Source organism: Limanda limanda, chromosome 4 (assembly GCF_963576545.1).
Source record: "Limanda limanda chromosome 4, fLimLim1.1, whole genome shotgun sequence".
Lineage (NCBI taxonomy): Eukaryota > Metazoa > Chordata > Actinopteri > Pleuronectiformes > Pleuronectidae > Limanda > Limanda limanda.
In genome coordinates, this window is record NC_083639.1 from 10,201,774 (window position 1) to 10,228,228 (window position 26,455).

At 42.0% G+C, this 26,455-nt stretch overlaps 1 protein-coding gene across 7 annotated transcripts; it reads right to left on the reverse strand.

Annotated features, from left to right (window-relative positions):
* Positions 1-4,690: 4,690 nt before the first annotated feature.
* Positions 4,691-25,640, reverse strand: LOC133000216 (FYVE, RhoGEF and PH domain-containing protein 5-like). Of its 7 annotated transcripts, none has more exons than XM_061070089.1 (21): positions 25,548-25,640; positions 22,067-24,629; positions 18,335-18,488; positions 17,494-17,552; positions 17,371-17,401; positions 16,610-16,761; positions 16,270-16,426; positions 13,983-14,073; positions 13,822-13,872; positions 13,309-13,367; positions 12,507-12,578; positions 12,209-12,277; positions 9,564-9,647; positions 9,184-9,263; positions 8,939-9,035; positions 8,410-8,547; positions 8,149-8,251; positions 7,455-7,591; positions 7,229-7,327; positions 6,383-6,531; positions 4,691-5,761 (listed from the first exon to the last, which is right to left on the reverse strand). In XM_061070089.1, exons 1-21 carry the CDS (start codon positions 25,615-25,617, stop codon positions 5,725-5,727), a joined length of 4,452 nt encoding a protein of 1,483 aa, XP_060926072.1. In that variant the 5' UTR covers positions 25,618-25,640; the 3' UTR covers positions 4,691-5,724. The 7 variants fall into 7 exon arrangements, 6 of the variants coding, with proteins under 6 accessions (XP_060926072.1, XP_060926071.1, XP_060926073.1 ...); XM_061070088.1 differs by having other exon boundaries at positions 7,202-7,327; XM_061070090.1 differs by lacking the exon at positions 4,691-5,761 and having other exon boundaries at positions 6,459-6,889.
* Positions 25,641-26,455: the final 815 nt, after the last annotated feature.

Consider the following 26,455-nt stretch of genomic DNA (forward strand, 5'->3'; position numbering starts at 1 on the left):
GATTTATTTCTTTTTTTTACCTCTGACAATTTCTTTTTCCTCATGAATACAATTACTCCTTTTGTTCTCAAATACTGTGATATCAGATCAGACACCATTGCTAGTTCCTCTCATCAGGGGTCAGGGGTGAATCTACACCTCTGATGCTCAAAATTAACTTGGGGTGGCCACTTCGATTCCAGGGGTGGCCTGATCCTGTGAAACATTTTCTGTCATTCAAGTTTTGGTATTTTAGCCTCTCTGTTAAGTTTCCCTGTTAGCTGAAAGTCATAGCGACATATGGTGATGACCTATATTTCTGGGGTTTGCTTTGTGTATCTGGGCTCCACAAATGTCCAAACTGACAGGAGTTGTTTTGTCAGAAGACACAGCGATCGTCTCCAAAGCGATTCACGGTCTCTCCATCATATATATCCCAACGCAGACATCACTGGACTCCGCCGGTAACACATGTATATCTGCATTGCTGCTGAGAGTGCCCTAGATTGCTGTAGCTTAGTCTCATATGTGGGGGAAGATTTTCTTTTTTCTTTTTTTTTTTTCCACATTTGTGTGGAATGGGGGTGGGGTCACGTGGCTGGAAGGCTGCGGGGGCAGTTTTGAGGTTTGAGCTAAGGTTTGCTGCCGGTGAGGAGGTGGCAGATTTTTCCTCCTGCAGCCAAGAGGATCTGTTCTTGTTCTAAACTAAGAACAAGCACCTTAAACTTGTCCTTATAATGCATGCCTGTATTCACACACCCCCATACCCCGCCCCCTCACTCACACACGTGCACACACACTCACACAGTCGTGTCTCCATGACTTTGGAGGATTTAACATTGATTTCCTGGAGACTCACTCTAACCTTAACCTTAACTTAACCTAATAAGGAAGACAAGTCCCCATAATTGACTGTGTTTAAACCAATTTGGTCCCCACAACATGAGTAATACCTGAACAATAGGTTTGCACAGATATCCTCATTAGGACTTTACACTGATTTCCATTCGTTTTCAACAGCCAAAGAAAGCCTTATCCCTAACCTAAACCTTACCACGATTCACATCTCACCCCTAAACTTATCCAGGACCTCAGGAATGATGATTTGCCTCATTAGAGCCGAGCTTTGGTCCCCATGTGGTCTAAGGGTCCTGACAAGGTCAGTGTTTATGCTAGAAAAGGTCTTTAAAAGGTAGAAAGAACAAGTATACACACACACACACACACACACACACACACACACACACATACAGACATCTGTGTGCAAACCTCATTCATGCCAACTGAGCTATTCTCATCTTGATGACACAAATGAAATATTGACTGAAGTGAACAAAGCTCTAAATAAAGAAAGCAGCAGAGAATTGCAGGGTGAGTCATAATTTAGTGTTTAGTTGAAGTTTACAAGTCTCTGAAACTGCATGTGCTGCTGTGAGTTCAAGTTAAGTGAAACTTGCCGGGAGCAGACGGAAGGGCACAGGTGTGTCAGTGTTCTCCCTCTCTGCCGAGGACTTATATAACAGGCAGATTTTGACTCACGGCAGACACAGGAAGTCTATAGCATAGACCAGCCTCATGTGAGCATGTGGGTCTATGTGTGTGCGTACTAGAGACCTCATTGCTCACTGACTCCTCTCTGACTCTGACAGACACTCATTCAAGGTCCAAGCAAGCCTCCCCTTCTGTTCTTCCTGGAGCAAACACCCACACCCACACACATTTATCCTGTCATTTTCCACCTGAGGGATGTATAGGTTGTAGAACAGGCGGATGTTAAATTTAGCAAGAAGTGAGAGGGCAATGCAGAAACCTATTTGCATGGAGTCGAAGCATTCAGCTGTATGTCTTTGCCATGCACGGTCGGGGATATTGAAAACATTTGAAGGTCAAATTGTAGTGAATTGATACAATCTGTGAATTTTATGAAGGTTGTGACCACGCCCAAGTTTCCCAAGATAAATCAAAAACATAGCAATGATTAAAATCTAAGAAAAATACACTTAAATGTGAAATATTGATTTTTTTAAATATTATCTGGGCCCCTAGATAATGTTAATTAGCCGATAAGGAGAGATCACTTGTTTGTTGACTAAAGACCCAACTAATTATATCAGCACTATGTTCCTAACCTGTGATTAAGGGTCATACAAGTACACATTGCTTCATTGTAGAGGGTTTCAAGCCTAAAATAGGGATGAAAATTCCACAAAATTCAAAACTGTCCTTTGTTTATACTTTATAGCACTAAGGCTTCAAACGTAAAAGCAAAATATGCTAAAATAGGCAGATTAAGGAACATGAATCTTACTGAACACAAGCAGCTATGGAGGAGGGTAAGATACAGGTGGGAAGATTGATGTTGCTCTACCAGCATGTTAGCTCAAAGGCATAAAAATCCACCATCACGTTTTAACCTAATTGTAAAGTTATATCTGTATACAAAAACAGCAGTGTTAAAACCAGAAATGCATATTTAATGTGTTTATATGTTTGGTTTAAGTTAATTTCCTATACTGGAGTCTTCACTGGTTGCTTGGCAACTGCTACCAGAAAAAAGAATGAGGCCTTCGAACCATAATGCGCTATATATAAATGAAGGCCTTCTTTTTTTACTTCAATTTATGTCTGGATTATGTATTTTACTTTGAAGTACTGTAGTGGGGGGGTGCATGTTGTCAATGATTGCTGTTTATCCACTTTTTCATGCTAAGCTAAGCTAACTGGCTGCTGGCTACAGGTTTAATGTAATCGTCATATTTTAAGTTTGGCAGGATAACAAAAAAACATATTCTATACTTTTCCATTCTATTCTTTACCTTTAAGTATATAAGGACAAATAAAACAACATTCTGACTGTTTTGGCAAAAAGAGTTTGACAGAGTTTGACTCCCCCGGTGACAAGTACCAGACCTGCGGACCTACATTTCTCCTTGTTCCTCTGCAGACATGTGTTGCAGGAGAATGGAAAACACGATGCAGACTCCATGTTAAGGCAAGGGAGATAATAAATGTTCAGTCAGGTGCAGGGTGTGCTGAAGGCTGTGTTTTTTTCCTTCCCGCTGAGGGAGAGTGGGCTATTTAAAGCTTTAGGGGAGGTGGAATAGGTGTAACATTGACTTGGCAGTGTGGGCTGCAAAGAGTTTGCAAAGTGGGACATTAGAGTGTGACCTGCTATTCTTCCACCCTCTCCACAACATATTTTTCCGTCTCCCTCTCCCCATCTCCGAGGGGTGCAGGGAATCAGGAGGAAAGGCGCAGACCCAGAACTGTCGAGCCAATGTCAAGTTGACACACCTGTTTTCACAGCGCTCTCTCTCTCTCTCTCTCTCTCTCTCTCTCTCTCTCTCTCTCTCTCTCTCTCTCTCTCTCTCTCTCTCTCTCATGTTTTTTGGTATGTTTATTTAAATCTCCAGGTATTATGTAATGAAATCTTCCCATTTGTCTTGAGGATCTGCTGCCCACACAACACTGCAAAAAGATGAGAAGCCTCACTGTTGTTACTCACGACATCGTGCATTGGCTTCTCGTGCTGAAAGTGTGAGTCAGTCATTAAAAAGTTCACACAACTCTGCTGTCAGAGCATCTTGGGTTAAAGAAAAAGAAAAGGCCATAGGTGAGCTCAGGTAATGCTTCACCTCCTCAGTCGTTAATGAGTCTCGAGGCTGTGCACATGTAACAGTGCTGAATGCATTCGACCTTATTGAGTAGGCTGGGTGTTTATGATTGATTATTTGCTTCTCTCTGCATTGTTCCTGCCCGCGGCAATATGGAAGTAAGCTCTGATTATGACACTGTTGCTGCCCCACTGTAAAGGAGAAAAAAAAGCCTCCACCATTCGTCCCACTGCAATTGCTCATTGCATTTCATTACTTGTTGTTTTAATTAATTAGCACAGAGCATCAATAAAAGTGTGACTGGATATTCTTGTTTTAGCCCGGTTTATTCTTTAGCGATCCCGTTTCTTGCTTCATTGGTGAAAGGGAATAACAAGCACAAGAAAATACCATTTGAAATAAATATAAACTTACAGGTACTTGAAGTGATTGAAGACAAAATTAAGTCATAAAATAAGGTTAATCCAGTGGAAGTTTGCAGTATATACAGGAAGTTCGTGGTGATAAATGCTGTAATTGTGTTTTAAGCAACAGCAGTAAAGGCAAAAAAAACACGACATAGATGGTAAACTCAACAGAGGGAGAGAGAGCAGAGAATTGGGGCTAGAGCGGGAGAAGAGAGTGATGGATGTTCTGGCCTCTATGTAGGACGAAACGTCTGCAACTTTTCAGGAGCCCCAGAAAGAAAACTTCCCTGCCTGATATTATTCTGGGTCAGGACGCCCCAGGGGGAGATGAGAAGCAGAACAGTCCTGGCCTTTCTCTGGCCACACTGGGCTGCGTATCACTGCATCCCTGGTGTCTTCCAGAGCAGCTCAGAGTGTGCTCTAATACGCTCGCCAGCAGTTTCATCTGCACGGGCCACACATGCACTACATGCCAACACAGACAGCATGCGCTCACATAGCAGGAGCTACAAGCAGAGTGCAAACAGTTTGGCAGCATAGTGGGGGAGTGTTTCCTATTTTAATGTATAAGCACCGAGCTCCATCAGCAAGGACACATGCTACAGGAAGTCAATTACAGCCTCCTGTACAGCCATTTGTCCCGTCTAGAGGACACGAGGAGGATCAAGAGGAAACACAGACACAGACGGCTTCCATCAGTACAGCTTCCTTTACTTGATTTTGAAATAATAGTGTTAGAAATATACAGTACAAAGTCCAGGACAGAGATTCTGCACGTCAGTGAAATCAGTGATCAGGGCAACAAATCTTTGCACAACAGGACACAGCATCTTTATACAAATATGAATTTATGATATACTTGTCATAGGTTGTTAAATCTAAAAAGATATATGTAACCCGTGTAATACTGTACTACCCAACAGAAGAGCATGTTATGTAAATTAAGTAATTTAAGTACAGTGGCTCTAGTTTCTGGCCTCTATCACTTTTCCAGGTTCATTCCTCTTTATGTAAGTGCAAAAAAAGCAGAGAAACTATTCACTGGCAGCACCGTCTCCAACAATACAGAGATACACACACTTCTATACATATAAAAACATAGTAGTTCTTTGATTCAGCCTGTGCTTCAAAGAATTAGTCATAGAAATGCATACAATAACGAAAAAAATGAAACGAAGGCATAACTAATACATTTTTGAAACTGAAAATCAGGGTGTTCCAGATTCAGGCATTTCTGAGTGAGGTTGAAAATATTTGTGTTTTTTTATACACATCCCTGAAAACAACAGTAAATTGACTGTGAATCTTACTGAAAACATTTGTTTGTACAATGTCTTGAAATATTGGATATCTTGAAAAACAGTGGAGATCATAGAATATATATAATTTATTTTCCAAAAATCCCCAATCCATTGATTTGGGGGAATGTTGGTGATGACGTACAGGTCCCATGGATGTAATGTTCCACACTGGCAGGTATCTGGGCCATCGGCTCTCGTGGCTCTCAGCATCGCACCTGCTGTAACAGCAGCTGACAAAGTAGGTGAACGTGTACCCGCACAAAGAACAAAATGTCTTCCATTCATCAGTCAAGCCAAGAAAGTTACAGCTTCCAGACATAATCAAATACAGTTTTTTTAATCCCCTATCCAGCAATTTTGATGACAGGAGTATGTAGCAGAAGAAAGATGTTTTTTTCCAGTGACTTGCGAGAGTAGCTGATCCTATAAAACTGTGGCCTCCTCCATGGCATTGACCCACCTGTATGAGGAGCAGAGTTTAAATTAGGAACAAGTTACAGCAGCAGCCTCAAGTTTTATAAACGTGTCATTTCAGACTGGGTCACCTTGAAACTACCAATCCTGTTGCCTGTTACCACAGCATACAACATCATTCTCAGGCATGTGGCCTTTATTGACAGGTCATTAAGTGGGAAATGGGGAGAGAGGATTTGGGACTAACAGATGGTGCCAGGTGAACTATAGCAGGTGTACCACCATCATCAACTGAGCTATTATTATATATTACTCCCAAAAAATTTTTTAATGAGTATATCATGTGCAGTGGTTAGCACTGACGCCTCACAGCAAGATTGTTAGCGGGTCGAATCCTGGTTCACTGTCTTTCTGTGTGGAATTTGCATGCTCCCCATTATCTCCACCTCACCATATGTGTGTGAGTGATGGAGTCTGTGCCTGGATGTCAAACTCTATCTATTTTCTGCTGCTGTAATAAACATTTAAAACATAAGTTATATGACTACACTGCAACAATCATACTGTTAGAGTGAGACAGTGTTTCCCAAATGAAGTTCCACTAATGCCTTTAAATTGTCATTGATAGACATGTTGTAATGAGCTCTCAGTCAGGCATGCGTCTCACCTCTCTGCTGTGTAGTTGTCCTCAGCCTTAAAGGTGTAGTACAAAGTGTGTTTGTGGTAAAGCTGAAAGACGTTGGCCTCCTCTTCGTGTCTGTCCGGCAGCTTCACTGTAAAACCTAACAGAGGCAAACTCTCTGATGCTACTTTCTCCTGCAGATACAAAAAATCAATTAGGAAAAATGAAGTGTATTAAAAGATATAAGGATGTAACTGTTTTTGCTGTTTTACTTATTTTTTGTTGAGTGGTGGCTACAACTAAAACTACAGCTGATGTCTCCTCACTATGTTTAGTGCGTTTGAGTGACCTAGAATGAACTGGTATGAACTGAATTTCAGAAAATCCCAGAAAAACTGAGTCCTGACATTTTCCAGAGTTTGCCTTTCACATATGAAGAACACAGCAGGACACTGTTTGGGTCAGATGCCTTCACAATGACAGGAGCATTTCCGGAACTTAGGGCTGGCGTCGTGGTCGAGCCAGTAGGAGGCAGGACATGACGTTTGAATTCTGCTGCAGAAAGCAAGTGTTACTAAAAAAATAATTAGTAACAGCTCTAGGATCTCATTGTTTTTCTAAAGATGCAAACCTGTATGCCTCCTCTTTTTAATACTGAGATATTTGTTTTCTTCCAGTTTTGCAATTGCCACACGTTAGAAACATCAACACATCAAATGGAATTTCCAGACATTTTCCTGCTATATTCTCACATGGGCTCTCCTGGACATTTGCGGTCTCCCATACAGTTTCAGGAAAATGTCCAGATTTCAGTGCATGTGTGAAAGCAGAGTAGGTTAAAGGGGAGTGCATGTTTCCCCTCACCTCTTGAGCTCGATAGGTGTAAAGCACCTTGTCTTTTAGAAGGAACCACAGTCTCTTCCAGTTCCGCTTGCTCTTCTTGCTGCGCTGTAGAGTGCCACTAACGGAGCCTTCCTCCGACACTGTCACCTGCACAACAGGAGCACTGTTACTCACCAACACACAACAGAGTTCACATTCACATCACAGCATCAACTGTTCATCAATCTGCAGTCTGCGGTGAACACAGCTCCTTCACAGAGAGAGAAGGTTGTACCTGGTTGAAGGAGACAGTGCCTTTCCGATGCCTCCAGATGTTGGGTGGATGAATGTTTTGGAACACAGCAGAGATAGGACGACTGGAGCGGTTTGCCCGAGGGCTGCCTTTACCTGTCAATGCAGACACATCTACACCTGCAGAGGCAGACAACTTCATATCAGCCAAAACACAGGACAGGTACAAAAGTACAGCACCCACACTGACAGACTCCAGAGCATGGAGAGTTAACTGTCTGAACTTTACTGCACCAAAGGCTACATCCATTTTTGTGGAACAGTGGAAACGAAACAGTATGTATTCATGAACATCCATCCATCCATTCATTATCTGAATCGCTATTATACTTGAAGGGTCACAGGGAGCATCAAGACTAGAAAAGCGTTGTATAAAGATTCACATTCACACTTATGGTCAATTTAGAATCTAATTAATTTAACCCCAATCTGCATGTCTTTGGACTGTGGGAGGAAGCTGGAGAAAATCCATGCAGGCACATACTCCCTCTTTTGGTTATAAGAAGAATAGCAACACTAACATTTGGGTGCTCACATGGAGCCTGGGTGTCAAAATGATTGTTTAAAGTTAAAAAGAGTTTCCTGTTTCTCGCTCTGAGTCTGGATCAAGTAGTAGTGAGTTTGGTTTTCCTGATTTAAATGACAAATTTAGCACCAAATTAGTATAATTTCCCCACCTCTCTTCTTTAGCTCATTGTAGCAGTGATCACACACTTTAGCCATGCGGTCCTTCATGTATTTCAGTGGATATCTGTTCCTGGAGCAGCTTCGACAGACAATCTGCAAAATCCAGGCACCACAGGAAAAATGAAAACATCCAGCACACTCAGTGCTCTGGTCAAAGGCAAATTTGCTGTATCCTGACTATATATGATATAATAAGTAATAATAATATCAAAGTATCACAGAACACTGTGTTGTTATTGCGTGTGACTCACTCTCCCACAGCCGTGACAGTGATGTCTACGAAGAGTGAGGCTGAAATCTGCCGTGCAGTTCATACACATCATCACTTGAGAGACTGGAACAAGTGTGGGAGCTTTCTCTCCGAGAGACAGATGCAGACGATCTCTGGCCTGAAACACACATTAATCAATTTGAAACCCCTGCCCCTAGTTTCTCATTTCGCTGTAAAATGAATGAGAACCAGTGACTGCATAGACGGCGGGAACCATTCAGAGAAGCATCATGTTGATGATATGGTTGCATCATGTAACATCAGTTAGCATTAGAATACAGTGTTGATGAGTCAGTGTGCACCATATTGACAAGTTTTGCATCATTGCCGACGCAGCCACACTTCTCTAGAGGAACACATGGTCTAACATGTGGTCGGCACAATGCTCTTGTGAAAGTGCATTGGTTTTAACCACCTGTATTAAATGTGTTGGTTAAAGTTACATATCCATGGAGAATGTGGGTTTATAAAGCCAACAGGCATAGTTCAGGCATAAAGAGTTAACTCACTTCTCCTGAGCAGCTGTTGAAGGCAGCAGATCCTCTTGTGTGTTCGCTGACAGTGCGGCTCAGAGTGTAAAACCAGTCCTCTCTTTCAATGAAAGAACTGCACAATGCACAAATAAATTCAATACAATATCATTACAGAGTTGATTTTACATATTATAAACACCAAATTTGAAAAAAAATTGTAACAGTCACTGATGATCAGCAATCTTGCACCTTACAAGTTATTACCCGTCATTTAAACCCACCTTGCAGACAAAGTGATGGAGATGTCTGTTCCTTCAATCTTCAGTGCATTTTGGACACTCTCTACGATGGGTTTACTGACCTGGGTAAGTAATCAGTTTAATATCACATCAAAAGTCAGAAGACAAAATAAGAGAGAAAGAGAGCAAAAAGCAAAGGACATAACTGAGGATCAAACTATTTTTTCTTTTCCATTTTCTGTTATTTGTTGTTAGCACCATTTCACCATATCCACAATAACAAGGAATACAACCTTCATGATTCACTGTTACAAATATTTCCAGTTTGTATATCTGCTGTAAATGCATTTTCAACCCCTGAGATCCCACTGTTAGAAATAAGAGAGATGACGACAGGTGGGGATTTGATGAAAGACTCTGACCTTTAACCCGGTGAGAGGCAGTGTGTTCTTCAGTCTGTATTTCCCATCCTGCTGAGGGTAGGTGTACAGCAACACGTCGTTCATCTGACAACAGATTTAACTTGAATCACTCACTGTGCATCTGAGGAATATTCAAGTCATTTTTAAAAGCAGATGTGTGGATCTATTTAAAGGATAAAATAAATCAGCTGCCCAGATTTCCTCATTCATATATGTACAGCTTTTCTCCAGTAGATGGCAGTGTAGGCGCACACACGCACACACACTCACTTACACTTAGGAGGTTAAACACAAAGTTCAAATTGGTTATTACTTTGGTTTGTTTGTCAGCATTAATACACAACAACTACTGAGCAGATTTTCCATAAAACTTGGTAGAAGGATGTGATATGAGCCAAGAAAGAATCCATTATAGTTTGGCACAGACCCGGACAAAGGGGTTGAGCAGACCTTTTTCTTTTTTCTTCTGCAATGCAGTTGGCTTTTCTATGAGGCTTGATAGAATTCAAGGGGACTGTTAGACTTTGGTGGAAGTACAGTTTGTGCTTAACAGTGTCAGTCTAACTGATACTTCACTTGGATGTTTGAGCTTCCTGCAGGATGCTGTAGAGTGAAGTAGAGTTTGATGCAAGAAGGCTGTTTGGATCAGGGAAAGTTTTTCACGTGAGTTTAAAATGTATATGTTCAAGTGGTATCTTGTAGGAGTTGTATATGTGTAGTGGGATATTGCAGGTATTCAACCTCTGTGGGTCTGTACCTATATTGAGAGTCATTATGTTATAACACCCCCCCATACACACACATGTTCACTTGTACAGGTCCTGAAGATACCATGACTTGGATGACTGAGAACAGATTCAAGTGGGATCTATGACGTCACAGCTAGTTGCCAGTCGTCGCCCAATAGGCAACCACGATAACAAGTGTTGATATGGAAACCTGCAGCCTCTAGTGTGTGTCCACTGGGGACAGACAATTCACTGAAGTAGGATATAAGTCAAAATCAGTGGTTTTTATTATTTATCCGAGCAGATCATTTGTATATGGCTTAAAATGTGACTGAAGGGGAGATACGCGGTTTAAACCCCTGACTTAAATTTTTACGATCATACATGACTGAGATAGTTGAGTAAATAGATATCAAATTGCATCATTAACCTCTGTATTATCTTTTTCCCAGTGTATCATTTTACTCACTGTCCCTGTGTGTTTTAGTACCTGCTTCAGGAGACAGCCAGCTCCTGCACACTTGTTTTACTATGCCGTCTCCAACATTAATAACAGATAAAAACACGTGATCAGCAGCTGGTTGGGTAAACTTGCAGGATAGAAAGTTACGCAGCGATGATAACCGACATTCCTCCAGCAGAGACATTTACGAGCATTTTTAGTGTCAAGCCCAGATCACAAATTTCAAAGACGCCACAGGAGGGAGAGGTGGTGTGCTTTGATGATGCTCTATGGGTAATTTGCAAAGGCGTTTTATCTTTCCAATCTTTTTTTTTTAATCTCTCTTGATTACAATATTTTAGTGGCATCTCTTAACTTAAACAGTCTGTTGCTTTGGTTCACTCACTATCAACTGTCGCTTTGGTGAAATTCACTACGTGGTGTTGACCTGGCGGTGAAGAATGACCTCAATTATCCTCAGATTGTCACTTCGTTTTCATTTACAACTATATTTAGACTTAATTTATAAGATAGGTCATTTTATATTATTTCAGGTGGACATTTAAGGATTAACAGATTATCCAATACAGCAATTCTGGGTCATTTACAGTATTTACGCTGTTGATTGTTGAGCAATATGCGCACTGTCCAAAAGAGAAGGATCTGCGTCTCCTTCCTCCACATGTTGCTTGACTCCTGATTAGGCCCAGATCAGACCTGGTATTAACATCTGTCTCGGGTCAGTTGATCATAATAAGTCACAATCGAAAACTCTCTGTTTTCAGCTCACACCTGGAATTAGTGTCTCCACGTGTCCACTTGTGACCAGATCTCACTTCGCCTCTCCATATGCAAATACACACATTTATAATTTCTCTTCTTGCAAAGGCTTGATAATGTTTTTTAGCAGTTAGACTATAAAAATATCAGTGTGTATGTGTGTGTGTGTTTGTGGGTTTATGTGTGTGTTGGTGTGTGTGTGTGTGTGTGTGTGTGTGTGTGTGTGTGTGTGTGTGTGTGTGTGTGTGTGTGTGTGTGTGTGTGTGTGTGTGTGTGTGTGTGTTGGTGTGAAAAGGAAAGGGAGGGAGAGCTGGAGGTCACGAGGGGTCGTGTGCAATTCTATGAGATAAGATTTTAGTCATCATGAGGAGATCAACCAAGAGGGATGTTGATGTCACGTCTACGCGGGCCCTTGAATTCAAACGATCTTAGTGAGCTGAAAGCACTGTACATAGATGCTGAAGATACATTGGACTAATATTAGCTGATAGATGTACATGGACTGTATAGTTTATAAGGAGCTGCTGTTGACCTTCACTGTGCTGTCAGTAAAGACCTGGCTCAGGAAGTGAGCATTCACAAACATCCTGTGAGGAACCTCTGCTCTAAACAGCTCCGTCTGGACCCAGAAACATAAAAAATAATCTAACAGGTATCTCTTAACTTAAGTAATAAAAACAGGAAGAAGCATTTACCAAAAACAGATGCCTGGGCTGTTGACACTTCCTGCTGACCTTCATCAGAGGGCCCTCCTTCACAAAGACCTGACAACAACAAAAAAGAAAACACAGGGTTAAATCAAACTGAACATTTCGGGTTGTCTGATCATGACACATACAGGACGTCTGCAGTTATTAACGTTGTTTTAATTCCCAGCCGGGTGGGGATTCCCGGCTGAGTGACTGAGTAAAGGCCAACACAGGGGTGGTGCAGGGCAGACAGGGTGGGCTGGGCGAGCTTCAGACAGAAACAATGCTGTTATCAGAGTCGTACCCTGCCAGGCTGCAGCAGGTCGCGCTGGCCGTGAACACTGTACTCGATGTTGACCAGACGCAGCAAGTTCTCCTGTGGAACAAAAAGAGAAAAGAAGAGGAAGACAGGGAAGAGGATTAGGATGCCAAGATAACAGAAATGATGAAAAAGCATAAGCAGTCAGACTTTTTGTTTCTGCTTGGCTGTTTTCATTCCATATGCAGGCATGTAACTCTAAATACTGTAACTGTGGCCACCCAATAACAAATTTAAAGCAAGAGTTACCACACTGCAATTGTCTATCAGTACAGTTTCAGTCTACATATATTTTATTCTGACTTGACCTTTGACCTTTAACCACTGAATACGAATCAGTTAATCTATGAATGGGACAGATGGACGAACAACTCGAAAACATATTGCCTCCAGCAGCTGGCTATCACCGGTGTGGAGGCATAAAAAGTTACGAGAACACCAATTTCATCAGGGTTCATCCTCTGAGGACCATGCCTGTGAGCACCAACTGATTTACTTCAGTTCTGACAAGAAGTGAAAAAGCATGGTGTGGTTATTTCTGTTTCTGCAATGGTAAAGGCTGTAACAACTAATTTCTTTCATGAAAAGAGAAGACTATAACTGAATTTAAAGTGACTTTGGGCAAAGAAGATCCAAAAGGGGTCCAGTTTGAAGAGATATAAATAATTAGATTCTTGTGACAGAGACAACTCATTCCATTGAAAGTACTAGGTTTTGTGGATTTCGCAGATATGTTACATTTCTTTTCTGGATTCAAGGCTTTCAAATGGCAACACATGATACTCACCCCATGTTTTAAACTGTCGTTTACTTGATCCTCAATGTCAGACACTATCGCCACAGCCGCTGAACAAGAGAAACACAGACAGAGAAATCAGTTCATGTTACACAAGGGGTCAGAGTCACATTGAATATTCATAATTCATAAGATGGTTCTTATTCCTCGCGTCTGTGTCAAAAGTCACCAAACCTAAAAGACAGAGTGAGTCAAGAGTGTGGATGTGACTGCATGTCTGGACTCGGGTGGCTCTCTAATCAAAGATACAGTCAGAGATAGTGTTGCTGCAACTTGCCTTCTCATGAATTACACATTGCAGCCCTCACACAGAAGAGGGCTGGAATAGCTTCCTGGTGGGTTACCACCACAGACAAAGAAATCTAAATTGGCTCTCTCATGGCCATCTCTCCATGCCAAATGAGCACATATAAATTCCCTGTAAACACACAGCGACAAACAGAGGCCGGTAATGCTCTCCTGTTGCGACACAGAGCAGCTGAGGCTGCTGTTTGTTTACGGTACCTTGGGTGTCTTCATACTCCTTGGAATCAGGGGAGAGGTTGTTCAGGTAATCTGTGAGAGGGGTGAAATAAATTAATTCCTCCTAAGAGACCAGAATCAAACCACTATAGGAGAACTTTATTCTTATTCAGAGGAGACCTGTGCGGTTCATTAATCCTCACCAGTGAGGAGCATCCGATACTGAGCAACTCGCACGATGACCTGCAGGAGCTGCTGTTTGAGAGAAACCTTTTCCCCAACTGGACTCTGCTGCTGAGACATGAAGAAAAAACAAATTCAACCTTTTCGCTGTTCATTCAGGACTCATTCACTGTAGAAGTTCTCATGAAGGAAAACAAATTCACATCTGATTCATAAAACAGTCAAGTGTTGTTTAAAAAGTTTACAGAGAAAATCAAAGTTCCAATGAGGAGTAAATTATACAACACTGGACCATTGAGCAAAACCACCAATCATATTAATGAATGAGGCTGCTGGTCAGCACAGTGCTTTTCAGAATGAGTGTTTATGTGTGTGTGGGCATGTGTTACTTGTATTACTGTTGTGGGGACACAGTCACATTGATAGATTAACATTAGATGTAGATATGAGGGTTTTCTCCCAAGTGATTACAGTTCATTCTGAGGGACTTCTGCTGCTGCTCTTTGTAAAACAATGGATATCCATCGTGTATACATACTTATACATATGTGCATGTGTGTGTATATTTGTATATATATATTTTTTATCTTATTATTGAGATGAATTGATTGTTTAATCTTAATTTCATTTTCAGTTTTCACATTTCATTCTAAGCCACATATGTAAATTTCATGATCGTGACAGAGGAAAGGTCAAGAAATCCTGATTCATCCTTCTTCCTCATTTCATGACAATCAGTTTAATATTCATAGAGATATTTTAGTTTGGACCAGAGCCATGAACCGACCGCGAGGCTGACATCGTCCTCCACAGAGCCACACCGCGCATGTAATGAAATGTAATGTAATGATGTAGCTGCACTGGTATAGAAATGGAGAGTGCCTCGGAGAATCCAAGGATTTATTAAACACAGAGAAATCTGCCCAGCTCTGCAAAGACTTCCTGCAAACTCATCTCCTCAGTGGTCTATAAAATGAGGGGAAATTATAGCAAAGTCCTTCATCGATAAATAGGAGGAATGCATATGGCACGACTGGATTTCCTTCCACAATCCAAATAGATTATTTTAAAGAGTGGTACATGCACCACTGATGACCGTCAGGCTCTGTATTAAGCAACTGGCTGGGCACTGTTGATTGTACATAGAGTAGTGAACCGATGCAGAAATGTCCCTGTTGAATGTTTAAGCATTTCATATAATAACATCTTTTAAGCTTTACAACCTAAATCTATCAACTTAATATCTTCTCTACGAACGTCTGAGGCAGACTGGTTTGAAAAACGATTAATTCAATTGAGGCTAATTATAACTCCTCACTAAAGTGCACAGAAAAGCTTCTGGGAAAAGAATCCCTTTTAATATTCCCCTGTTTTTAAAAACATGTTCAGTGGTGTTTCATTGTTGTTCTGAGTGGCTCATGCCAAACATATTTGTTCCTCACAAAAAATACATAAAGTTTATATTTTTCCTTTGAGGGTGATGACTGTTACACTTAACATCCAAGAACGCAGTATAGTTCTTACATTAAATTAAATTACTACTTCATTTAGCCCCACACGTGAGCTTTTGTTAAGGTTTGGATCTCTTGCTTTAAGTGTCCCCACCTCACAGACACACACATATACACACATACACCAAGCACACTTTGCCATTATCATCCCAGCTCTTGCAAAACCTGCACTTCATCTTTGTCAGTGCACATAACAAACACACACACACACACACACGCACACACACACACACAAATACACTGAACCCTGCAGATTAAAGATAATGTGCAGAGATAAGAAAGATAAAGATCAAATATCAAAGATTGGCTCTGAATGTTGTCTCTGTTGAAGTACTCTCATTATTCCCATTGGGCATGTTTTCTTCTTTTCATGCAGGCTCATTCCAAATTGTATTTTCTTACAGACTACCAATCAAGGGCAACACTGCAACGAGAGGACGAGGAGGAGAAGAGCTGAGGACGACCAAGATGAAGAGCATATGAAGACTTTATGTGATGTAAAAATACTTTGTGTATATGTATGTTCCAGACATTTAAGATTAATTGATACATAAATCACATGTTGTTCAAAATTCATAGCTGTAACTTTGTGGTGAATAAAGAAAGATAAGTTTCACATTGCTTGCATCAGAGAAGATTTCCTTCTCAAAACGTTCTGACCTCTTTAATACATGTGTGAATACTTAAAAAATAATAAATTAGAATTGTTTTATATATAAAATATTGTTTTTTATGGCCTGCATTGTGTTGCATTACAGTTTAATGTTTAGTGTTAGTGAGTTGCTATCAGTCTGACCTCAAACTGGTGAACAATCGCAGCAAAGCAAGGTGAAGTCCGGCAGCTGTCCTCCAGCAGGTTCATACTCCGGTCGTAGTGTCCGATGTAGGTGGTAAAAACCAAGAACTCTGCTTTTCTAGACAGGAAGATGTCAGCGATCCTCTGGCTCTCCTCCCTGAGCGGAGAAACAGTCATAGCAGTCAAAGCAGAATATAGCAGTGATATTTATGTGTGCTCCCTATGGAACCATGAAAGAAAGATGGGGGGGGGGGGGGGTTCCTTTGACTTGTTTCATATGGCTGCATGGATGTGTGCCAGTATTCCTTATTTCAGCAGCAGTGTACATGTGCCTTCTCACCAGTGTCGGATTCGGTTCTCCAGCTCGGTGAGGATTCGGCGGTGCAGGGTGTAAACGTCCGGCAGCTCGTTGAGAATCTCTCGAAGTCTCTCGTCCTCCACCACAGGTTCGCCCTCGTCACCCACAGCCGCCCCCACCGCTTCCCGAAAGTCCTGGCACATAGGACGGGAAGGTCACGTCTTATCTCCTACGTTCAAATCGTACTAAACTTACTGTTTCACTTAAGTCTGCATTTTCCTCCCTCCCACTGCAACTGAACAACGAGATAATATCTGATATCTGACAGCAGGGTGTACATGAGCTATTATATCAAGGAATCCCTTTGAGCTGACACTGGTTTAATCCACACACCAGACTGAGAGTGACTCTAGGTAGGGAAGTGAGAGGGCAGCACTTGTTCCTGTCTTCATTACCTGTGATAAGGTGCCCTTGATAAAGGCATTGACTGCCACAGTAGAGCTGCTCAGGGGCCAAAAGATCAGACTATGTTTGTTATGTGCAACTTAGCACTTGCACTTTGCACTCAAGCTATGACCATGCACATAAGTGGACATGCTCAGTGAACAGAAAAACAACATAAACAGTATTTAATCAAAGTTAAAATTAAGAATTGCAAATGAATAAATGTAATATGCATTAACTAAACAGATGTTAATATGTAAGATCTGTTACTGTCTTACTGTTTGGAGCCTCACAAAGAAACTAAGAAAATATCTGGACACACATATTACCTGAGTAAATCAAAATGAAAAATAACTCACTTCCTGAAGAAGCTTGAGGGCTTTCACGTGCCTGTGAAGAGAAACATTTCCACTATTCGTCAAGAACATTATTATTTTTGACAGAGAGGTAGATATGTGTGAAAGGGGAATGAGTTAACTTACAATCTCTCTGTATCCACCAGTTCTTTCGCTACGTAAAAGGCTCTGGATCGTCCGTCAGCCTGTAAACAATCGCATTATTAATTTGTAATAAGCCCAGGGTCAGGAGGAGCTGAAGCTGGCCCTCTCCACATCTTCTCTAAGCAGCAATCAAACTTCTAAATAACGAGGACAGTGTTGAAGTCGCGCATTAACCTCCATTAACCCACATTAAAATCCTGGCCTGTGAAAGCAGTCGCCCAACCTGAGAAACACTTCGCTTTGTTTTATTTGGTTGAATTCTGGTCTCTAAATATGTCTTAATTTCTAGCGTAATGAAAAAGGTGATATCATGTCTTCATAAGTTCTGGTACAAAACAAAACCGATTAAACTGCATTTTAAAGGATGGAGAGGGAGTATAGAAGACTTAAAGGTTGAGATATTCTAAAGTTATTACTCAGTGATTAAGATAATTATAATATTAGAATCAAAGCGATCAATCAATCAATCAGAATTAATTTGACCAGGACATATTCACAAATCACTATTTGTCTCATAGGTCTTAACAAGGTCCTCTGTCCTTAACCCTCAACAACAGGAAGGATAAACAACCCAAAACAACCTATTATTAACAGGGGGAAAAGAAACACAGAGTTCACGTTAGGGGACTCTTTCTCCTCCAATATTAGATGGCGGCAAGCAGTGTTTCAAAACCCTATCCCGTCTTCACCCTGCTGTGAGTCGATCCAGGCAGGATATTACAATTTTATTTAGAAATACACACAACACATGTCACAACTATTTTATGCATTAATATTATTTGTAACCTTGACACAAGCTCAGCTCCCATTTCCAAGAACTAACCTGTCTGTTATAATTGCTGTCTGTGCCTCCATCTTCCTCCTCAGAGGTGCGGCCCTGCTCCTCCTCACCCGCTGTCTCCCCCCCGACATCACCCACTGAACCAGTCTGTGGACTGACGGCCACCGAGCACACGTTGTAGGCTTCTGTGTAGGCACTGTGGGGAGAACCACAGGGGAAATACAGTGGACACACAGTTGATATATATCAATGATATTTACTGTGACAGTTTGCATATAATCACATTTACACATCTACACTTACTAATGCAGTAAGTAGAAAGCAATAACTAAAATCAATGAGGGTCAAGCAACAAAAATGTTTCATAAGCTGGCTGAGAACTGTGACATTGATCCTCTATTGGGATAATGTCTCCCGGCCTTTTCTTTAATCCTTTTTAAGGGGCTTAGGGAGATGTGACAGTTTCCAGTATTTCACAAGACAAAATGAATAATTACAAGATGTGTGAAAAAATAAATCAACAAATATTGTGTAAGAGAAAAATATTCTTTCTCTTATGCCTTCACTCATCTTGTGTCCCCTCAGATTTATCTTGGAACCACTTTGGGGGGTCTTGTTTCACATGTTGGGAAACACTGGCCTGGTCTGAAAGATTGACTTTCTGTTTCATCATAAATTTGTTGTAGAATCTATAATCTTTATTAACTGTCAAGTAAAGTAGATGGAATTCATTTAAACCTCAAAGTCATTTTAAGGTCCTTTGAAAAATCATTATAATAAAAGTACAGCATTCAGTATTAGCAGCAAATATAAATTGATAAAGTATTACAGAAACCAATAAAGTCATCATGAAAGGCCTACGGTGACAACTGATCCCAAGATTCTCTTCTGCAGGGAGCCCAAATGAATATGCTAATGTGCAGCTCAGCAGGGAGCGTACGCAGCGCAAATAAAAAAACGTCCTTAAGTTACAGTAGTGTTGCAGAAGACCTCTATGTGACCAATTGCCTTGACTGTGATCCCGCCACGTTTCCCTCCCAGCAGCAATGGACTGAATCCCACTGAGATGCAAATTAGCTGCATATGAAGGATATATTTGGGCCGTTCAGATCTCTGCATCGCACACATTAAAGCAGCATGGCCCATTACTGCTCATAGGGTCTTACTCCGGATGAGATACCAGGGATGCTTGAACTACAAACTGCATGTTTCTATATAAGGCTTTTATATCACTGGCACTGTCTCCGTCACGTCTCACTGTCCTGCCATGTTGTTCGAAGGCTCAAGGCAATGGGGATGAATTACAGAAGGAGATTTAAAAATGGATTATTTTTCTGTTTGCCTCCGGTTCCTTTTGAGCCAACAGTACAGTGAAAAGAGTGATGGGGCAAATTTGCAAACGATCAAACTACGTGCTAATATTATCCCTTCAGGCTATCGCAAAGCTATATCTTTTAGTCTTATCAATTCAAATTTTAGCAAAATAAAGTTTCATAAACATCCGTTGGACTGATATTGCTTTTCTGTGATTACATTCTCTTCTTTCAGAAAACCATTTTTCTACAACTTGCTTCTGTTTAGTGCTAGCTCCGAAAACCTGGGCACATATAATGTGAAACTTGTGCAACTGTTTGTGATTGAAAAGCAGGACATAAAACTCTTATTTGCTCAAATGTACGTTAACAGTGGTACGTGGCATCTTTTTCATGTTCAGATTTAAAGGACTCATGTCCAATTTGTTATTTGGAGTCATTGTTGTTCTGAAAGAGGGTTTCTTTTCATCTGAGCTCTCTAGCTAACACCTGAAAGGTTAACTTGACTTGTATTGGACCGAATCATATTTCCTTCTACCTTGACTAAAGCCTCAGTTCTGGCTGAAAACATCATAACACAACCATCATGTTTCATCACTGATTTCATCTGGTGCTCGTTTAGTGATTGAGTTCCATATTCAACCTTGGTCTCATCAGATTGTAACATCATTTTTCAATGTGGTCTGGGGAGAATGGATTTTTTTCCCTTGCAAAGTTAAGCCATTCTTGGATATGTTTTTACATGAGACCAGGCTTATCTCATCCCTCCATAGACCAAACAAGCAGTATAAAGACTATGAGAGATGGTTGTCACATTTAGGGAGCAGCCGGTACTCTCCAGAAATTCCTGCAGCTCTTTTAATGTTGCTTTATGCCTCTATGCAACCTCCCTGGCCCGTCTCCTACTTCTTTTCTTAATTTGGGTGGACGTCCTGTTCATGGTATCATAACTGTTGTTCAGTATTCTCTTCAATTGTTGATGATACAGTTCATGCTTTGAAGGTACAGCAGGGTGCAACAAGAAGATGTCATGAAATCCCTACAGGAACAGCTGTGGCCTGCTTTATATAGTGAGTTAATCTGAGTCACGTTACTTCATAGCAGGTGTGCACAAACTTCTGTTTAACATGAGTGTGATTGTGATTGTTTGATTTTGAATTCAGTTGTAAGTTATAGGTTTTTCCTTTCAGTTTGTTTTTTACAAGTCACAAAAAAAGTTCTGGATTTACTCATCTTGTTTTTATCATAAAACCAGATTTTTACTGAAAAGCTAATCGTACGGTTTTGCACACACACCATGATGGTGAGCACGATGAGAAGGAACCACTGCAGTGTACAACTGCTGACTACAGAACAAGCTGAGCAGATTGTATCTCAGCTTGTTGTTCTTCACTGGCGAGAGAAGAGCAATGACTCCTAAATGCTCTGACTATTAATCATCCTGAGCAGCCTGTATGATATGGGAACACACCAACAGGAATGCAGGGGAGGGGGGGGGGGGTGGGTTAATGTCAGCACAGCACGGCTGATCATACCAACAAATATCACCACAGCACACTAACAAGAAGCTCCACCAACAGCAGCAACACAACAAGCTGGTTCTGCACCGAAGCAGATGATTTATGAATTAACCCACCCTGTGCTTAACTCAGACCTGAGGGGTCCACCACCACCATCCCAAGTGTTTCCTCCTCCTCCACCAGCCAACATGCCCCAACAACACAGGGATACATCACAGCTGGGGGTTTGCTGATCTCACGGCAATGAAAAGGGGAAGCTACTGTACAGCACTTTCCTGTAAATCTGATCACCACAACCCTGCAGGCCGTGATCACAGCGTCAGGGGACTCAACGTTATAAACAGTTATAAATCTTCCTCCCCAGGGGCATTGTTAAACCCACACAGTCGACGTAATAAAAAAAAAGACCAGTGCTTGGTGTAAAAGGTGGTAAGGATCACTAACATTATGTCCAGCAGGATCACACATGAACACACACTTGAACAAAGGCTATGGATGGTTGGTTAGTCCACCGGAGTGGGTGCATGAACCCTTAGGAATCATGCCAGTTGAATGATTCCTAAGGGTTCGCTTAAGTTATAACGGTTTTTTTTTGCAACAAACCAATCTTCATCCCACACTGCTTTAAAAGCCAGGTGTGCTTGCACCTTGGTGGATTGCCAATGTATGGCAGATTTGCCAGGTAGTAATCCATATAGGTGCATCACTATTACGACTATATTATTTTTCTATTTTGATAGTGTACCTAAAAATACCCAAAGACCAGATTTTTGTAGGTCAAATGCACATTTACCTGCCAATTCTTCTAGACAGCAAAGCGCCAACAATGCACCTGACCACACCTTATTTTAGAACCAACCTGCCCATGAGTGCTCAGATAAGTGTAACGACGTGGCCAGTGGATTTGTACCGCACTAGGGCCGATATTCTTGTTCACATACCTTTCCGTTTCCTCTTCAGGTGACTGAGTTCTGCTCTTAAACCCCGGGAGGCTGCTCATATCCACATAACCGTCCGTGTCATTGGCAGACGACAGCACTCGATTGGAGGCTGGACGGTCAAAGAAGTCTGTGAAAGGTCCCCGTGGAATAGTCCTCCGCTGTGAGACCTGGACGTTCTCATAGTCTGAGCTGACGGCAGGAACATTCTCATAGTCTGAGGTATCTGTGTTGGGGAAGGAGATGGAGCGCGGCTTGGTCAGGGGAAGAGGTATGAAAGGTACACGGGAGCGGTCCTCAAAGGACTCAACTCGGATCACGCTGCGATTGAGGAATGCCACAGCGCTGCCTTTTCTTATGCTTTCGTTGTAGAGCAAGAAGTTGGAGGCCGGCTCAATTGAAACTTGATGTCTACTAGCAGAGTGTGAGTTGAGCTCCTGAGACCTACTTAAGCTGTGTCTATCTAAATCCAGCAGTCTGCTGGGCGTGTGGTGGCTGGACTCTGCTGAGGACTTGGAGGAGGACGAACTGACATCCACCACAGACTTGCTCTCTTTCCGCCTAAACTTGAGCATCAGGAAGCGCTTAATGGAGGATTTCTTTTTCCTGTTTTTCTCTGACGAGTCTCCCTCGATGAAAAGTGAGGGGGTACTCTTTGTGATGGGCCGCTTGGTGATGTAGGCCAGTTCAAATGGCGGAGGAATATCTACCACAGATGTTGGAGTGGACAGGCCACTGCATGACAGTGGTGAGCATCTGGAGAAGCTTCCAGAAGAACAAATGGCTCCTCTCTGTCTGTGAGGCTCTTCTTGTGCCTCCGTGGAGAGGGAGCGAGGGTACAAGGACAAATAGTGGGGTTTGGAATAGCTATTGTGCCGCACTGAGTTTAACACAGGGCTGCTGCTCAGAGCAGGTTGTCCGAATCCACTCATGTAGGGGCTCGGAACATACTGCATTCCCACCTCAGCCACGTTGTTATTAATATGGTGTGACATTGAGCGAATTTGTATCCTTTTGGCCTTTCTATCCAATGGAAAGATATTTCCATTGCCTGCACTGTGCCCCGGCTCCTCGTAAACATGATCATCAATGATGTCCTGCTCCGTATCAGTAGTGTCATCCAGAAATGGGACGATGTGACCGTCCAAGTCATCATCGTCTCTAAAGACGTCGGAGTCGCTCGGGGACAGGAGCTGGCTTACGGAGAGAGAAGAGGTCAGAGAAGAGTCAGTGTTCGTTGGCACTGAGATGGACACCAGCCTGAATCTCGGCTGGTAGTCCAAATCATTCAAGAAGGCCTCTGTTGTATGAGCTTGGTGCTCTTCAGTTTTGAAAGACTGCCATTTCTGACATGGTCTTCTCACCTTGTTCTTCTCTCCCTTTTCACAGCCGTATCCATCACTGTTAATCATTTTCACGTAATTCTCAAAAGATACACATTCGATTTGTCCATTTTTCACCGTTTCCTCATAATTCCCAGCTGATACAGAACAAAACTTCTGAGGTGTTTGTGGACTACCGACGTTGTTATTTCTTGCCATCTTCTCTCTGTTAATAATGTCATTTGAAGAAACATAATAGGGCTCTTCCATTGAATCCTCCTCTAAGGCAACGTGTCTCTTTGCTGTTTCACAGAAGTATTTCTGGTCTTCAGGGATAAAGTCATAAAAACTAATGTTCTGTAGGTTTTCGCCTTTTTCCTTCATTTTACAGCCACACCGCAACTTGAGGATGTTGCAAGTGATGCCACAATCTGAAACCAATTCCTCCTCTCTCTCCTCTGCATCTGTCAGGACATCTTGTTGTGTATCAGTGTCCTTCATGTTTTCGTTGATGGGGAAACCAGGTTCATCTGTGAGCGACTCAGTTAAATCATCTGCTGTACAGTCGCCTGCTTCAGCCTCCTTGATTCTGAGCTTTTCCTGCCTCTTCTTCATGTCTCGAATTACAGCAGAAGAGCCTCCCACCTCCTCATCAATGCTATTAACGGAAATATCTCCCACTGAGAGGCCATCTGTGTCAGCAAGCGCCTCACCTGCATCACACCCTTCAGTGTCCATGTCCTCCGTTAGGTCTGCGTCAATCATTTCCACAACCTCCTTAGGGTCAGCCGTGAGTTCAGCACTGACCCACAGTGTTTCCAGGGAGTCCGGCTCCTCTGTTAACGCACTGTCGGTTAATCTCCAATCCTCATCCATCTTCTGAATCACGTCTTTTTCCATTTCCTTTTCTTCCTCTGTCACCTCTCCGTCCTCCAGCCCTCGTGACACATTCTGCAAATCCTTAAGTGGTGATTTTAGGACAGTGGCGTTAAATTGTTCCTGTGCTGTAATCCCTCCGTTTAGACCATTCTGCATCTTGTGCTCTTCATCAGCCTCGCCGTCTGAAGCTAGTAAGCTGCCATTACTGCATACTCCTAGGTTGCCATTAATCTCTGGTGTGAGTTTAGGTTTCGGGGCGATAGTAGGTTTGGGACCCCTGGGTGCAGACATGAGAGGGGAGGGCAGCTTCAGGTTGGCGTGACAAACAAATCTTGTCGTCTGAGCAACAGAAGGCTTGGTGCAGTCTGGGAGAACAACAGGAAAGGGAAACTGTAAGATTATGAGCTTTAAAATAGCAAACAGGTCATTTGTATTGTGTCCCTGTGACCTAAAACTGCACAAAGATTCCCTCTTCACGTGTAAATATATTTCAAGCTGATCAGTTTTTGCAACCAACTGTACAGACCATGCAAGTCTACTGAAAGCTTCCTTAGTTAACATTTAAAAGCCGCTCATAATAAAAAAAAATGCTCCATAAAGATAAAGGTAATAGAATAGAAGAATGGCATCTATTCTTTCTAATAGAATACAAAAAAATCGAAGGGATTTCCCTGACTCACTTCCTGTGATTCAAAGGAGAGAAACCCCTCTCTTGCTGCTGCTGCTGCTTTTAGAGTGTTCTTGTAAAAGCAGAATATAATGACAAAAACATAACCTGTAGCCTATTGTGTGTATAATACATTGAATTGATAACATATAATCATTTGCAGCGAGGAACCTGGAATGAGGCTAATCAAGCATGACCAGCGAATTACTCTCACCCACCAAACCTATAAAACACATACTCCATGTAGACTGCAGTGCAGCCGGATGAGAATTCCAGTGGTTTGAGTTTTTACACCTAAAATTTGTTATTTTTAGTTTTGCTTAACCACAGTGGAATGGTATAAAGTCGACAACCACTACTCTGATAAGCACAATAATCTCTATAATCACTGAGTTTCACTGCTTCATATATATTGTTGCCTCCACTGGATTCACCATCTATCCACAGGAATGTAGGAGATACGAAGTAAATCAGAGAAAGATGAAAGATCTAAAACTCGGTGCTCTCTGTCAATCCTCTCTGTTGAACTCACGCAAAAAAGCTTCACGTTAACTATCACATCCACAGTGAAAATAAGCTTTTAAAACCTCCCGTCTTCTCTCAATAAATGTCTCACCTGTGTTCATCTTGTCGGAGAAGCGAGCAGCTCCAACATCTCGCTCCAGAGTAGCAGCTGCGATCCGCATCAAGTGAAAGAGCGGAGCGCGCAGCAAACTCTGTCCAACTGTCCACACACACACACACACACACACACACACACACACACACACACACACACACACACACACACACACACACGCACACGCACACGCACACGCACACACAGTGAGGGAGAGAGAGAGAGAGAGTCTGAACAGCTCCCTCTTCCTCTGAGAGAGACGCTGCTCAGCTGATCGCTGTGCGTCCGGGACGCGACTGGAAACCAAATGGAAAGACGCTCGACCCCCCCCCCCCCCCCCCCCTCAGCCCCCCATCACGCCACAGGACCCTCCTCACACAGCAGTGGCTCCAGTCCAGACTCCAGTGATGCAGATGTTTACATCAGCATGCAAGTGAATTTAAAGGCTGATTAGTGTTTTTAAGACCTGTTTCTTGGGTTGTTGCTCTGTCGGATCCATTGTGAACATGACATCTCAAAAACACCGAGAGGGAAATTCTTCAGATTTTGTACAAACGTACAACTGATTCCATTTCGTTGATTGAAGGTGAAAAGTCAAGGTCGCTATGATGACACAAAACACTTTTTCCGGCCTAGTAAATGCAGTATCTCAGGAACACCTTGAGTTAATTTATTCATATTTGTTCACTTTAACTCAAAGGTGACGCCTGGAGATACAGTTTACACAAATATTGATTTAGAGTCAAGGATTAGCTGATTGGATTTGGGTGGTCATAGGTCAAGGTCAAAATGGATTCACAAAACAAGTTTTTACCTCTTGAAACTCAAGACTGCTCTCCTTTGACAAGATGTAAGATGACCTTCAAAGTGTCTGAAACTTTTCAGACTGAAACTTCACTGTTTGG

Excerpts from the sequence above, each read along its gene's own strand:
- LOC133000216 (XM_061070086.1), bottom strand. The coding sequence starts at position 25,617 with ATGCGGATCGCAGCTGCTACTCTGGAGCGAGATGTTGGAGCTGCTCGC. Across the intron at positions 9,648-12,208 it reads AGCCCAGGCATCTGTTTTTG|ATGAACGACGTGTTGCTGTA; the intron begins GTAAATGCTTCT and ends ATCTGTTGTCAG. Across the intron at positions 7,592-8,148 it reads CAATGAGCTAAAGAAGAGAG|GTGTAGATGTGTCTGCATTG; the intron begins GTGGGGAAATTA and ends CTGCCTCTGCAG.